Genomic DNA, 16283 nt, shown 5'->3' with positions numbered 1-16283 from the left:
CTCAAGGTTATTCTTTTTTATTTATTTTTTTCATACTTTGTTTTGTTTTTTTGTTGTTGTTGTTGTTGTCATAATGAGGTCAACAAAACACAATTTTAAATGGATGATTATGGGGTGGAATTTTGGATACCATTTAGTAGTTTGTTTGAATCACAGTTCATTCACATTAGAGCACCAAAATATGTTTGCCGTATTGTTGGTGAATATTCATTCATATTGAAATTCGTATGAAATGGTGTCAAATCTTGACAATTAATGAATCGTATTGCTTGAATGCGATGATAATCGATTATAGATTGAGCATCACGAGTTAAAAGCCAATCTTTAGCTACATTTTCAAGTAAAAGTGTGGCAATAAATAGATTAGATAATGAGAATGCTAAATCTCGTGCTCCTGATTCCAAAGTGGATGGTTCTGATTCAATCACATGGAATAATTGTTCAGTCGAATGCCAAACTTTTTGTGCCGATGGCTTCAATTGTTCATCGCTGCCATTACAGATTGGTTCCAATCTACGTTTAATATTTTGCATCAACGCTTTCAAACATTCTCCTTTGCTTTTGATTATGGCCCGTAATACATCATTCGATAATACCGAAGTTGTACCTTCCCATATGGCAAATATTTGTACATCTCGATACAAGTAAGGAATGCCAGTCTCTTCTATGATTCCTTGGCCACCGATACATTCGATTGCTTCAGATATGGTTGGAATGGCCATTTTTGCATTATATAATTTTACCATTGGATTCAGTATCCGAAACATAAGAATCTCTTCATTGGTTGCTGAACCATATTCAATTGAATCGAGAATTCTGGCACATTCAAGTGCAAAAATAGTCATTGCTTTACAATTAAGATCAATACGACCAAGTGTCTGGATGTGAAGAGGCAATTCAATAATTTTCTTACCAAAAGCTTCTCTTCGATGAGAATAATCTCGAGCCAAACTGAAAGCTCGTTGTGCATATGATGCACAGGAGATAGCATTATGTAGTCTCGTTATTTGTAACATCTGTGAAATCGATGATATACCTCGACCTTCTTCAGAAATTTTACGAGCACGAAGTCCATCTAGAAAAAGTTCGGCCGTTGGCAACTGACGGGTTCCCATTTTGTCTTTTAATTTTACAATGTTAATGGCTTTATCTACTGGCCCATCATTTTCTTTTACTTTCACAAAGAATAATGTTAAACCTTTGCTTCCTTGAATGACATTTCCTTCATCATCGGATATTCGAGCTAAAGTCAGAGCTATATTGGCATCAGTGGCTGATGAGAACCATTTTAATCCATAGAGTTTAAAATTTCTCCCATCTGGCAACGCTACGGTTTCGGTTCCATTAGCTATTGCAAACAATTAATGAATCAAACAGGATAATCTAATAATTTTGTTTCATCTTACCAACATCTGATCCTCCTCCTTTCTCTGTCATCCATTGACCGGATGTCCAAAATGTTTCAGGATCAGTCGATGTTAAATGATCAAAAACGGTGCGAAAATACGAATCTTGCAAAAGGTTCAACGAAGATAATACCTTGGCTGCACCATCTGTCATTGCCAAAGGACATCCAAAAACTCCCGATGATGCAGAGTACAAGTAAAGCTTGGTAAATTGATAAAGTCTTGACCATTTAGAAAATTTTTTACGATTATATCCAATAGAAATGAGACCTTCTTCAGCTGATATATCTTTTTGTTTACGCCATGCATCACATACTATTAATTGGTTTTGATCATTACCACCCCATGTGTTGATAGAACGAAGATAAGGTTTATTAAATTCACATTCCAATCCAAGATGATCGATATCAGTAGCAATACGATGACCAAATCTAATAAGATCTGGTTCTAGTTCTGAATAAAGCTAGTGAATAATTGAATTTTTTTTTCAAAAACAATTCAAATTTCCAAAAACATTACCTCTTTAGTAAAATGGTGACATAAGTAATTGCGTAGGAATAGGTTTTCTTTGAATTGATTGGGCAATATTGGGGCATTTTGGTTGAAATTTCCATATTTAGCACCATAAAATGGTAGCCAATTCGGTTTGACATCAATGGAATTTCGAACATTATCAATACAGAACCATCGAACAGTCGGATTCGATGTAACAATCGTTATTCGTCTGAAAATCATTTTGATTCAATCATTGTAAATGTAGGATAAATTAATGTCGATTCTATTAGAGCTTTGTGATAAGTGGGTACATTGTACCCGGTACAACGAAATTGTCATCATTAATAAACAAGATTTATCATCATCGTGCCATAACGTTATCATATCTGAAAAATTTCGTCAAATTAATTTTCCATCACCAAAACGTACTTTCTGAACAGTTGATATATCGTTCACGTGTGTTTTGTTTTGAATTTTTGATTGAAATTGAAATTTCAAATAATGTCGAATCAAATTAATTCTCATTTGTCCGGGAATACGGTATTACCTGGTGATAATGTTTCCGAAATTCTTAAAGCTTATCGAGATGATGAAAATAAACCTGTAATCGTTGGGCCAGGCCTGAAACGTTTGAATAAACAAGTGATTAATTCATATAAAGCTGGCCAATTATTACATCGACCAGTGAATTTATTCTGGATTAATTCTCATCAACGTTATTATATTCCATGTGAACGTGATACTGTTGTCGGTGTAGTGATCTCAAAAACTTCTACTTTTTGCCGTGTCGATATAGGTGCCTCAGAAGCGGCCACGTTATCTTTGATGGCTTTTCCAAACGCCACCAAACGTAATAAAGCAATTGTCGAGGTAAATGTTATGGCAAATCAATGTTATGATTTTTATACTAAATAAATATTATTAATAATAGATTGGTGATGTATTATTTGCTTGTGTGTTATCCGCTTCCAAAGATGTTGAAACCGAATTAGTATGTATGGATAAAGATGGTAAAAAAGATGGTTTTGGCGTTCTACCACGTGGTGGCTATATGATCAAAGTTCCATTAAACATTTGTCGTCGATTATTGGCATCCGATTCTAAAATTAGCCGAAATTTAGGTCGTAAATATCGTTTTGAAAAAACGGTCGGCCTAAATGGCCGCATTTGGATTCGTTCGAAATCCATACAAACAACAATTTTAATCAGTAATTTTATTAAACAACTTGAATATGTTTCCGATGATCAACAAGATCATGTATTAAATTTATTGGAACAGAAAATGAATAAGAATAATAAAAAATAATAAACATAAACATTCTCGAAAACTATAATCGATCAATCAATCATCAATGTGTTTTAAAATTTCACTAATTCTATCTATACATTTATAACTTGCTTTGCGTGCTTTATAATCAAATTCAACAAAATTCAAAAATCCATGTGGTAGATCATCAAGTATTTCCACCTTGACTTTATCTTTTTGCCATCGTTTAGCCATTTCAATACTATCGTCCAAAAATGCATCAAATGTCAATGGATATAAATATAGTGGTATATGATTAAAATCTTTCACACTTTCAGCCAATAATGGCGAAACAAAGGGATTCTGTACGAATGTATTCATTTTATCCAAACATTTCTTCAGATTTCCCGTTCTTCGATACCATGGTTTAATACGATATACCACTGTGAATGGAAAGCCAAATTAACAAACGATAACATTATTGTATGAAAAAAAACATACCTTTTAATTGAAGCAAATAACTGAGTACATCTTTTAATTTATTGATAAAATATCCACCCACCTGATATGCAACAGTTTCTTTACCTTTAACATAATCAATATTTTCTTCTTTTGGTAGATTATCTTCGAATATTTCATCTGGTAAATATGCACCAAGACAATTAAGCAAAGTACCCAGTGGAATTAGACCATCGATCGAAGTAAGAATTCGTGATGGACTAACCATCGTAGCGACTACTAATCTGTGATTGTGTGTGGAAAAAATTTTAAATATTGACATTTATTTACCCAATTCAATCAATAATTGTCAAACTTACGGTGCATAAAACAAAAATAGTCCGTTTGGATAGCGATATTTTTGTTTATCTTCATCAGATTCTGCAATTTTTTTCTGTATCTGATTCAAAATGAGCATCATAGCCATTGAAAAATTTCCACCGGCACTATCACCACAGAAAACAATTTTTTCAGGTAAAAATCCAAAAGTTTTTTCAACTTCAGGATCTTTGCTTAGTATCCATAGGTACATGTCAAGAATTTCTTGTAATGCTTCAGGAAAAATTACCTGTGGACTTAGGGAATAATCTACGCTTAAAATTGGTATATCTAAAGAAATGAATCATTAACTTAATTTTTTTTTTGATCAAATCAATACAAAACAAACCATCTAATTTTCTAACCCATTTAACCAAATAACATGCATGTGATTCTGGTGATTGACTAATGAATCCACCGCCATGTAAATGGAACATTAAGGATTTATTTTTAGGATTATGACGATAACGGAATAAAAGTCCACGTATGGATGATTGTTTCATTATTGGATATGGAACATTTGGATCGGCACGACGATCATGTATAATGGGTTTTGTTGCATCGATAATCCACCGACGTTGACGTGGTGCATAAATGTTGATATTTTCAAGTATAAAACGATTCCAAAAACTTGGTGTAAATATTCGCACCAATGGAAATTCCGTTATATTCCACATGCTTTGCAGGCACTGAAAATTTCGAGAAAAAATAATAGTTTTTTTTGAAAAAGTTAAAATAAGCTAAACTCACATCAACATTAACGTTCAAAACCATATTGGTAAACATTTGAGCTCTTGCTTTATGGCTTAACCAATTGTAAATTTTAAATGATTTCCATTGAGTTGAATAAATGGCCATAAAATTGGTGAACAATTGCATCACTTTGGACATAGAACCAAGCTATATGAAAGAAAAAAATAAAATAATCATTGTGAACATCATTTAAATCAAATCAATACGAACCCAACAAAAATTGAAATGTTCATGTAGAGAATTCATTGGAACTTTTAACGATTGTATTAGATCTAAAATGCCTTCAAAATCCATTTCATCTGTGAATAAACTTAGATCAACTTTTCCATTTGAATCGATTTGTTGCATTGATTTCAATTTCGGTGTATGTAATTGTAGACCAACTTTTAATCCTTCAACCATTATTTGCATCAAATGTATCAATGGTAATCGTCCAATTTTTTTCTTCAAATCAGGGGTCGATAATATACGACCAAATTTAATCATTATAATTAAAAGTGTCCAATAACCATTTCCTTGTGTTTGATCATCCAAATCGAATAATGGTGCCTGTTGTAGTACAAGATCAACATCATGTCTAATTCTTTGAATATAATCAATAAGTTCAACATCATCGGCATAAATCACTGTTAACGTATGAAATACTTGATCTAATTGATCGGATATTGAACGATCATTGTCGATACGGGCTTTTTCAATATCGAATGCATAACCAACTGGTGATTGTATAAAATTACATAAATATGAATTTAAAGCCATTTTCATTTGATTAATGTTTGTCGATTCAAAATGATTCGTGAATGTTCACTAATGTTGATGTTTTAAATAATAAAATGAATTTATTATTTATGATTCTACTATATAGGTTTAGATGGGAAAAAAAATCACGAATCAATATGCGTACATGATTATTTTTTTTAATTTTTTTTTTTTTTTGGTCATGCAAATATAAAATTAGTCATCATCACATTTATTCTTCTGGAAAAAAAGGAAGAGAAAAAAAAATTGATACGTAAAGCAACAAAATGAATGAAACAAAATTTGAAAGGGAAAAACATTGAATAAACAATTTGTAAAATGATTAAACAAGAAATGAGCAATCAATCAAACGTGGAGGGATGATCAAGGCTTAATAACAAGCTTCTCTTTATTTCTAATTATCTCAATCAACAACAACAAACAAGATTGATCAATGTGATGAATTTGGTTGGTTAATTTTTTTTTCTCCAGATTTTTATTGATTTTTTTTTATCATTCTGTCATAATCCCATGACCCTAACGAAAAAAAAATCATCATTAAAAAATGAACTTTTCACATAAATCAATGGCTTCAAGAAAATACCAATCATCATCATGATCAATCAACAAACAATCGAAAAAAAATTCAAATAATACACTTATTGTTTGATTTGATTTGATACTATAGTGACTACTATGTGTACTTGTGTGTGTAAATAAAATCAAAAGAAAAAATCATCAACATCATCAATGACAAACATTTGAACGATATAAATGCCACACATACAAACAAATAGAAAAAAAATCTAAACATATTGATTTACTAATCACAAAAAAAATAAAGAAAAAAGAATCTTTTTGTCTATTGATATTTTCTGATGAATCATCAATTGCTATTCAATCGAATGGTTTTAATGAATGATAAATTGAATCAATTTGTTGTCATCATTTGTTGTATATGCTATATGATTTAGGTGATGAAATAATGAAATTATTATTATATGAAATGAAAATCAAATGATCTAATAAAATGACGCACGTTTATGATGCACTGGAACAACATTTTGAAATATAAATTGTTAATGTATTACAAATACACACAAGCAGTATTGTAAATGATAAAATTTCGAATGTATTGTTGTTTTTAAAGATGATTCGAAAGGATTGCATTTATTTGATAATCAATGACGACGGTGATGATGGATTTCCTTTGGGAAAAAAAATGATGGTAAATTTTTAATAATCAATTAACACAATATATCGATTGTCTTTGATGTCTTTTGATTTCGGGATTTTTTACATTAAGAATGAATTATTTTTCCAAATGAAAAAAAAAACGATTTCATTCATTCAATATATATTTGTAACACATATATGTAATCCAGGGCAGCACTGTATAAAACGGGGCATTAAATCATTGTTTCTTTCATTACGATTAATCGAACATTTGAGGTCAACATCGACGTTGATTTGACCGTTTTGTTCATTGATGGCAAATGTTGTTGTTGTTTTTCATCATAGTGGTAATAGAAAAATTTTTTGATCGTCGTTGTTGATGATGCTTTTCCCGTTGTTGTTGTTGTTGTTGTTGTTGTTTTTATAGATGACGTCATAGTTGCATTTTTAAAACTTGAACTACAAGTTTTTTTTCTATACATCATTTTCAAGGAAGAATTATTATTGATATCAATATTGATTGCTTTAGGCACCAAATAGGAAGTATTAATTTCCTTTTCCGTTTTATCATTTTTATCATGACGATAATGATGGTTACCAACATCATGATCAACGATTATCATTGAAATATTATCTAGTTAAAAAAATTTATCATCATACAATTTAACGTTAAAAATATGATTTTTTTTTTGAAAATCGATTTATTCATTCAAAATAATAATAATTTAGAAAAATGATAAAATGAAATGAACTTCAAAAAAAAACAGGGAAATTAAATTAAATTTTCAAACGAAATCAACATACAAATAATAAATCATTAGCTGCAGCTATTAAATTAATTGCTACAAATAAAAAATAACACATACAAAACCAAAATTCTAAATAATAAATAAATTTTGTATATCAGCAACGTTACCTGTTGTTGTTGTATCATATTCAAAATACAGATAGACTGGCTGTACAGAATTAAAAAAAAAATTCATTTAAATTATATGGTATTTAAAACGAACAAAATTACCTTATGATCACCCATAGGTGAATCATTACCCATCATTTCATAATGAATTTTTGTTTGTTGATTTTCATTTTTGATCAATAATTGTTTGGCAGTATTGTTCATTAATACACGATCACACCATGCAGGACAACGAGTTTTCATATAGCTATTAGCTATCATTTTTGATGATGACGCTGTTGTTATCATATTTATATTCTCTTCAAATGGATAGCTAGGCAAAAAATGTCGATCAAATTCCCATAGCGTTCCATGAAAATGATTCAATTCTTTATCCTGTTTCATAAGCTTAAATGAAATTTTTTTTTGATATCGTTAAACAATAACCAAAAGATAATAATAAAATTACCCAATCAAAATTATGTGGATCAGTGAAAAAATTCTGATCAGAATAGATGAATTGTTTTCTTTCAATCGATAATATACGATGATCATTAGTGCTATCATGATACATGAGACGAGATAGATCACCATTTTTTGTTTTCTTTTGCGATAATCGTGAATTGACTGTCAAACGCTAAGTAAATAAAATGATGAACATATTAATTTTCATAGAATTATTCGTAGGTATAGCTAAACATACCTGCACGACGGCTTTGGTATCTAATCGAAAATTAAAATCACCAAAAATAAATATGGGGAGAACTTTGAAATCCTCCGGTCCAATTAAATCCAACATATATTCGAATGCTTTACGACGATTTTTGGCATACATTGATGGGAACTGTGTTTATGGAAACAAAACATCGAAATCAATTAATGAATAAATGGATTATTTGAAATTAAAGACTTACGTCTGAGATCGAAACAAAATTGGATTCATCATGAAATCTATTGTTGTATGAAAATAAAATCAGATCAATGAATCAAAGAATAGAATAATGAAAAAAAATACATACAAGTGAATATTGATTGTATCAAAGATTAATTCATTGATCATCCAACGGGTTTTCATGAAACCTTTTCGAGACCATTTACACTATAGAATCGATTATTATTCAAAAAAATTTTTTGCCTTATAAATACCTCAGGAAATAATTCTTGGGGAAATTTTCGTTTAAATTTTATAGGCACATTTTCGATGCTACCAGAATGTATTTCTCTATCCGTGGCCGGAACAAATTTATTACCTAGAAAAAAAAATTTTGAATTTAAACCAACAAAAAAAATCGATTAGACAAAAATTTACCATCAAAATTCCAAATAAATGCATGTTGAGTTTTATGTATGAAATAAAAACTACCCAATGCGGTGAATTTATTATCAGATGAATAGTCTTCATCGATAAATACACGAATCGTTTCGAAATCGATCATTTCGTGGCTAGATATTAGTGTTCGTACAAAATCATCAACATTTGCTGATGTTTTTCGATAATCTTTTCCACCAAATTCCTATGTAGAGAGATAGAGAATATTTAAATTTTTAATGAGAATAATTTCAACAGAAAAAAAAAATTCAAATTAACTTTACCTGACAATGTAATGCAATGAATTTAGGTTTTAATCTATCCACAGTCTTTAAAAAAAATGGAAAAAAATAAATTATTCAACAATGAGAACAAATTAAAAAAAATGATACCTTCAAAAATTCGGCTATCCATGATTTAAGCAAAAGTTTAGACTTTAAGAAAAAAAAATTCATGACATTAGAATTATTACGGCAAGAAAGGGGTGTATTGAGAATTCGGAAAAATGAATATTTACATCTTGAAATATGGATCCAACATTGGCCGTTATAAATAAAAATTCAGTCATCATCACCACCGTAATGCAATGGAGAAATTTCGTTTTTTTCCACTCAAAGATTCGAATTCTTTTAAATTCACCAACAAAAGATAAAATTATATTTCAAACATTGGACAATAACAACAATAGCATTATGTTTGAAATGTGAGTAACAAAAGAGTATCATCTTTCATGTCCTATTTCAAAAATTTCAGTAGTTTTTTTGATGAAAATTCTTGTTTTTTTTCTCAATTTTTATATCTTGCCGATTGTATTACATATTGAATAGGAATTCGAACATGAGCACACTGTAGAGAATAATGAAGAAATCTCAACCAAAAAAAAAGTCTAACTAAACAAAACAAAGAATTTTTCTTTTCGAAAAAAAAACGTTCAACAACAAATAGAAGGCAACACGATATTCGAAATTCAATGATGAACAAAACTCGATGATGCTCCGTGGAGAATGCTCAAAAATTTAAACTAAAAATCATCTAATAAATTAACACCACCATAGAACAGAGGATAATAGAAAAATTTGGAATTAAAAAAAAAATTAGAACAAGGATGTTGTTGTCAGGCAATTATGATGTCGATTGATGATTTTTGATTTGTCTGAGTTGATTAAAATGATTATAAATGGAGAATCTTACTTATAATTGGCCAATAACAATAAAAAAAACTAGCCGGATAGAGGAACATTATATATAATAAATAAGGATACTATTATAATTATATTAAGATCAAATCATTGGGTAGCCTCAACTTTGAATCATTATCATCGTCAACTACTAACACACACAAACCATACACACAACATAGCCATCATATACATTAAACGTCAAGATATATAGGGACAATAAATTGAACAAAACTATAATCGGATATGATCGTAAAGCACATCATCAATTTTGCATTTACAAAAGCAAAAATTGATGACGATTGAATGAATCCTCGTCCTCACCATTATTAACATTGATTCTCTATAAAAAAAAATATACCAGGATTTTTCTTGCAAAAAAATAAAAAATTTTATTTAGTGGCACAACAAACAATCGGATTGGCGGCTGTTTTTACCATGCATGTATGTTGAGTTATATGCTTCTTGTGTTTATGTTTTTTGGGGACACAGCTGGTGTGCAGAAGTGTTGAATTTATTTTATTTTTTTATTGAGTTTTCAAATGAATTTTTATGCGTGGGTGTTTCTGTGTTTATGTGTTTCTGGATCTCATCATCATCATCATCATTGACAATTTGGAAAATAAAAATTTTTATTTTTCAGATTATTTATTGTGTCAAATTTCATTTTGATCATAAATTTTTTTTTGCTGCCTTAAATTACAAGAAAAATTTTGACAAAAATTATTTTTGTACAGCTCACGTTGTCATATTTTCGATCGCCATGACATTTTTAGCCGAATTAGAACAAGTATGTTGTGTTAAAAAAAAATTTATTATCATTGAGATGAAATTTGATAATTTTAAATTTTATTTTGTTACATCATTTTACATAGGATCCATTCGATGGTGAAGAATTTATCGAACGTTTAGCATGGCGTGCAACAAACGGTAAATTCGATGATGTTGATCTAATTAGTGAAGCATTCGAAAATGGTATCAAAGATCTAAAAGCTATTTATGATACAAATCAAAAAAAATGTGAACGTTTAGAGATGATTTGTCGTGAAGAAGAAAAAGGCCATTGGATCAAGGTTACCGAATTACAACAGAAATGTAAAGATTCATTAGCAACATTTGAAAAATTGGATAAAAGATTGGATATTGTGGCCGATAAAGTTGTTTATCTTGGTGAACAGCTTGAAGGTGTCAATACGCCACGTATGCGTGCTGTAGAAGCACAAAAATTGATGCAACATTTTGCCAGATACCTGGAAACGCCCAGTGAAACATTGAATTCATTTGAAGAACTTTATATTGAAAATGTTAATCAATTATTTGAAGAAGCCGATATTATACAAAAATTATATCTAATATCACAAGAGCTACCAAATAATAGTAAATTTGATAAAGCAAAAGAATTTATATCGAAAAAATATAATCTAATTGAAAAAAGATTGATTGAAGAATTTTCACAGGCACAGAAAAATGATGATCGAAATAAGATGAAAAAGATTGCATCAATGTTATCACATTTCAAAGGCTATTCACAATGTGTCGATGTTTTTATTGAACAAAGTCAGATGGGAATGTTTTTGGGTGAAAATATTTTCAATGATATTGTACCACTTTGTGTGAAAAATCAGAAAACGATCAAAGAAGTATTCACCAATCCTGAACAGGTGATGTCAAAATTTGTTTTGAATATTTTTCATGGAAAAATTCAAGAATTTATTCAAGCTCGAATTAATGAAAATGATACCCGTGAATTTCTTACTGAATTATATACATTATTCCATAAGACAAACAAACTAATCGAACAGATTGCTAAACTAAAATTTTTAGGTTGTGATTATAATTTTTTGAATAAAATTACACGTAATATATTCAATAATTATCTGGACATGTATATACAACGAGAAACAAATTATCTACGAGATAAATGTGCCTACATATTACAAAGTTATTATGAATCGAAAAATCATCAAAAACGTCCATTTACTACCGGTGGATTTCAGGAATTGATACAATCAAAAATTGGAAGAACCAATATTAATATTGGAAATTTAAATATCAACATATCGAATCCGGATTATACACAAGGTGAAACATTTCTTTCCGAAGAAATTGCCATATCTATATTACAGGAAACAAAAATGTCATTACAAAGATGTCATCTATTGTCAAAACAGCAAGATATTGCTCAAAATGCATTATCAATATATGAAATTGAATTACAAAGTTTATGTATTGAACATATTGATTATGCAATAGAACTTGGTCTACAAGCCATACCATCGGCTGAAACAAAATCACAACCAGATATACATTTTTTCGATATTATACGACAATCAAATGAAATTTGTCATTTGAATGAAAAACAATTTGTCAATTGGGTATTGCCATTGATATCTTCGACAACAAAATATTCTGAATGTATTAAACGAAAACGTGAAGTTTATCAACAAATGGAAGCAAAATTAAATCAAGGTCTTGAGAAATCGATTGCATCGATTATTGGTTGGATCAAATATCTACTACAAAATGAACAAAAGAAAACGGATTTCAAACCTGAACAAGAAAACGATGATATTATTACAACCAGTACAATAGCTTGTAATAAGGTAGTGAAATTCATTAATTTTTATCATAATCGAATAACCAAATGTTTGGATGGTAAAAATGTCCAAGATGTACTTACCGATTTGGGTGTAAAAATTCATCGAACCATTAATGAACATCTTCAACAATATCAATTTAATTTTATGGGAGCAATGGTTGTAATTTGTGATGTAAAAGAATATCGAAATTGTATCGATAAATTCAAGATTCCATTGTTAAGCAAACTGTTTAATATTTTACACGCTCTATGTAATCTGTTGATTGTCGTACCGGAAAACCTTAAACAAGTTTCAAATGGTGATCAATTGGTGAGTAAAAAAAAAAATTTTGTCTCAAAATTTCAACAAAATTAATTTTTATTTTTGTCTTATTTCAAAAACTTTTCACAGGTAAGCTTGGAACGTTCGATAATTCATAGTTTTATTCAATTACGTGCCGATTATAAATCGGCAAAATTGCTGAATTATTTGAAATAATCTTCACATCAAGATTCTTCAGTATTCGCCATATATATGTTATATTTTATTTTTTTAAAAAAACTAATAAAATGATTTTGAATTATGAATGAAAATATAAATTTTTTAAATACATTCAATTTATTATTCATGAAATTGCTATTTAAAAGTTTTTAACGAAAAGTTTTCCTTGTGTTGTGAGAAAAAGCATTGCCGAAAATATTTCTTTGTTAACTTTCGAACATAACACACAGGTTTCAGGTGAATTTCGATGTATGATGGCATTATCAAATTCAATTGGTGAAAATTTGGCCATAATCAACGAAAAGATCAAAAAAGCCTATGATGGTGTTCCGAATAATCCAAATGTAAAAAGTTTGTTTTTGTAATTTTTAATTTTTCTAATTTTTCTTAATATTAAAACAGAAATATCCAGCATTATTAGCTGTGAGTAAAATCAAATCAAAAGAGCTTATCATTGATGCTTATCAACATGGCCAAAGACATTTCGGTGAAAATTATGTATGTTTCAAAGTCATAATTATCATTGAATTAAATTGAATTTTTTTTTGCTTTTCAAATAGATTCAAGAATTGTATGACAAAGCCAATGATCCAGAAGTGATTGCAAAATGTCCAGAAATTAAATGGCATATGATTGGACATGTACAGACGAATAAAATCAACAAATTATTGGGTGTTCCGAATTTATTTTGCATTCAAACTGTTGATTCGATCAAATTGGCCGAAAATCTTAATGCAGCCATTAATCGTCATGCAAATATAACGGATAAAATTCGAATTTTCGCTCAAATTAACACAAGTAACGAGGCACAGAAATCAGGAATCGACGTTACCGATGCTGAAGAATTGATCACATTCATTTTGAATAAATGTGACCGTTTTGAGCTTGTCGGTTTGATGACAATTGGAATCTATGATTATGATGTATCGTTGGGACCGAATCCAGATTTTTTAAAACTTATTCAAATTCGTAAAGAAGTCTGTCATCTATTCAATAAGCCAGAAAATGAAATTGAATTAAGTATGGGCATGACTACCGATTTTGAACATGCTATCGCTTTAGGCAGTACAATGGTACGTGTTGGTACGGCCATTTTCGGTGTACGTGATCGACATAAATGAAAATTTTATTTTTGTAAGAAAAATTTTTTATTTTTCAATAATTCATGCAAAACAAACAATATAGAATAGAAATTAAAAAAAAAATTCATTTCAATTAATAATAATAATAATAATAATATCTCATAATCCTTTGTTATAATAAGCTATTTTGCAGGGATTATTGGTCTTACGAACATGTTCTTGGATATCCTCTTCCAATCGTTCAATTGGTACGGATTTTTTCTGTGGAAACAATGCACAACATAATGGTGTAGCAAATGTTAAGCTAAAATCAAATCAATAATAATGGTCAATAATAAGACAACAAATGGAAATTCGATGGAAAAATCTCACCATAAACCACACATTAAAACTTGTGCTGGTGCTGAAATCCATGGCATTCGACGAAGAACTCCACGTTTTTCTAACTGATTCATAACAATCGGTGGAATAACTTTGAATACGAATATGAATGATGTAAAAAAAAATTAGAAAGGCCTTAACGACATAATCATCATAAAATATGATGAAACAAACATACCCATTCCAGGTGCAGCCATCATTATTCGAGATAAAACCACCTGTGAAATTGCCTCTTTGGCCATCGTTTTTGAATATCCAATTTTATTGCCATTTTCATCTTCAATTGCAATGCCGTTTGTCAATTCACTAATGATTTGATTGATTTTGAATTTGAACAATTTTTTTTGGATATTAATTTCGATTATCGAATGATTTATTCAATCATACCTTGATCGCATCATTGGAATGTTAACACAATTGGCAGCAGCAACAGCAGTAAATGGAACAAAACGGCCCAATAAGGGTGGGAAACGTTTAGCTAAACTGTTTAGCGATAAAGCCGTGACTAGAGCACCGGATGTGGCAAAACAATATGATTTAACCAATTGCCTAATTATAATTTTCAATAAGATATTTTAAATTCAAAATTCCATGGAATCATCAAAAAACTTACGAGACTGGAATTGGACTATCACCACTACGATTCGTATAGTTGACAATTGCATTGAACGATTGATTAAACCATTGCCAGAAAATGGTCTGTGCTGGTGTTCTAAAATTGACAAGTGAATAGAAAAATTTTGTTAACAACAGAATATTCTTTATTCGAAAATAGGAAGCAAACTTGCTTGTAATAGGTCATCATGCCTAGAATGCCATAGTGAAAGCAATGAAAGCAGAAAAAAAACATAACATTAGCATATTATGAAGAAGTGATGATTCGAGACAAACAACCAACAAATAAGATCAACTTACATCCAGTAATGGCCATATTCATTGGAACCTGTGCAGACATTCGACCAATAACAGTCATTTTTTCACCAGTATCCGGATGAAATGCCGAATCATAGATATGTTTATAACGCCATAATTTTTCCTCAGTTAATCCATTGATTATTTCACCTTTACGATATTTATAGAGAATTCCTTTGGCTTCTTCTAATTCACGATTTGAACAAAGTATATTCAATGGATTTGTAACGGCAAAAAAATGTTTAGCACGTCCAATATAAGTACTTTGATCCCATCTTGGTTGGTCAATATTGATATCAGTTCGAAGTAATGCCATATTCAATTAGATATGATGGTCAATAGAAAAACAATATGATTCAAATACTTGTACGTGGATTGTTTGGATGCCAAGCTGTTCAACAGTTTTGGACAAATGTGAATTATTTTCGACTTAAATTTCAACAACAATTATGATGATGATGATAATGATGAGATCATAAACCTAGTCATGATGATATTGTTCAAGGTAATTGTTTATTTGATTTTATTTTTATTTTTTTTTCAATTGGAATGAATCTAAATCAGAAGAAAAATATATATATTTTATTAAAATTATAATAACTACACATAAAACACATATATATTCAGGAAATCCTTACGTTTATTTATCATGAAAACATCAATAACGATTATTGGAAATTATCGATTTGGTCATTGAGAAGAAATAAAATTTTTTCTTCTTCAATATCCATACTATTTATCAAGAGAACAAAAAAATCGAATGATTATCAATTGAAAAGGAAGAGTCTATATATTTATAAACTCATACACACATAC

The 16283-nt window shown here is 29.7% G+C and overlaps 7 protein-coding genes across 8 annotated transcripts; 3 read left to right on the top strand and 4 right to left on the bottom strand.

Moving 5' to 3' along the window:
- Position 1: 1 nt before the first annotated feature.
- Positions 2-2284, bottom strand: LOC124498195 (acyl-CoA dehydrogenase family member 11). Its single transcript, XM_047061916.2, has 3 exons — positions 1926-2284; positions 1407-1869; positions 2-1348 (listed from the first exon to the last, which is right to left on the bottom strand). Exons 1-3 carry the CDS (start codon positions 2139-2141, stop codon positions 162-164), a joined length of 1866 nt encoding a protein of 621 aa, XP_046917872.2. The 5' UTR covers positions 2142-2284; the 3' UTR covers positions 2-161.
- Positions 2285-2318: 34 nt separating this feature from the next.
- Positions 2319-3217, top strand: Rrp40 (exosome complex component Rrp40). The gene is made up of 2 exons (XM_047061917.2): positions 2319-2771; positions 2833-3217. Exons 1-2 carry the CDS (start codon positions 2403-2405, stop codon positions 3205-3207), a joined length of 744 nt encoding a protein of 247 aa, XP_046917873.2. The 5' UTR covers positions 2319-2402; the 3' UTR covers positions 3208-3217.
- Hsl (hormone-sensitive lipase) lies at positions 3101-7038 on the bottom strand. Its single transcript, XM_075729798.1, has 7 exons — positions 6494-7038; positions 4927-5573; positions 4714-4863; positions 4313-4652; positions 3966-4254; positions 3649-3890; positions 3101-3590 (listed from the first exon to the last, which is right to left on the bottom strand). Exons 2-7 carry the CDS (start codon positions 5479-5481, stop codon positions 3244-3246), a joined length of 1923 nt encoding a protein of 640 aa, XP_075585913.1. The 5' UTR covers positions 5482-5573; positions 6494-7038; the 3' UTR covers positions 3101-3243.
- Positions 6864-9484, bottom strand: 5PtaseI (inositol polyphosphate-5-phosphatase A). 2 transcript variants are annotated; one of them, XM_075729799.1, is made up of 12 exons: positions 9352-9484; positions 9227-9268; positions 9119-9163; positions 8835-9039; positions 8672-8775; positions 8545-8624; positions 8440-8476; positions 8229-8369; positions 7995-8162; positions 7649-7933; positions 7547-7586; positions 6864-7264 (listed from the first exon to the last, which is right to left on the bottom strand). In XM_075729799.1, exons 1-12 carry the CDS (start codon positions 9403-9405, stop codon positions 6864-6866), a joined length of 1602 nt encoding a protein of 533 aa, XP_075585914.1. In that variant the 5' UTR covers positions 9406-9484. The 2 variants fall into 2 exon arrangements, with proteins under 2 accessions (XP_075585914.1, XP_075585915.1); XM_075729800.1 differs by lacking the exon at positions 6864-7264 and adding an exon at positions 7312-7472.
- Positions 9485-10183: 699 nt separating this feature from the next.
- Positions 10184-13184, top strand: Sec10 (Exocyst complex component Sec10). Its single transcript, XM_047061920.2, has 3 exons — positions 10184-10802; positions 10888-12921; positions 13003-13184. The coding sequence occupies exons 1-3, from the start codon at positions 10455-10457 to the stop codon at positions 13087-13089; spliced, it is 2469 nt and encodes an 822-aa protein (XP_046917876.2). The 5' UTR covers positions 10184-10454; the 3' UTR covers positions 13090-13184.
- Positions 13185-13276: 92 nt separating this feature from the next.
- On the top strand, positions 13277-14307 carry LOC124498449 (pyridoxal phosphate homeostasis protein). Its single transcript, XM_047062200.2, has 3 exons — positions 13277-13436; positions 13495-13590; positions 13653-14307. The coding sequence occupies exons 1-3, from the start codon at positions 13344-13346 to the stop codon at positions 14211-14213; spliced, it is 750 nt and encodes a 249-aa protein (XP_046918156.1). The 5' UTR covers positions 13277-13343; the 3' UTR covers positions 14214-14307.
- On the bottom strand, positions 14217-16135 carry Sfxn1-3 (Sideroflexin-1-3). Its single transcript, XM_047062202.2, has 8 exons — positions 16106-16135; positions 15471-16022; positions 15344-15362; positions 15169-15267; positions 14943-15104; positions 14734-14861; positions 14547-14646; positions 14217-14478 (listed from the first exon to the last, which is right to left on the bottom strand). The coding sequence occupies exons 2-8, from the start codon at positions 15781-15783 to the stop codon at positions 14334-14336; spliced, it is 966 nt and encodes a 321-aa protein (XP_046918158.2). The 5' UTR covers positions 15784-16022; positions 16106-16135; the 3' UTR covers positions 14217-14333.
- Between the last annotated feature and the right edge of the window lie 148 nt (positions 16136-16283).

The sequence above is a fragment of the Dermatophagoides farinae genome, chromosome 3, assembly GCF_024713945.1.
Source record: "Dermatophagoides farinae isolate YC_2012a chromosome 3, ASM2471394v1, whole genome shotgun sequence".
In the NCBI taxonomy this organism is placed as follows: Eukaryota; Metazoa; Arthropoda; class Arachnida; order Sarcoptiformes; family Pyroglyphidae; genus Dermatophagoides; species Dermatophagoides farinae.
Note: the sequence above shows the minus strand (reverse complement) of the source record. Positions and strands in the feature narration are given on the sequence as shown.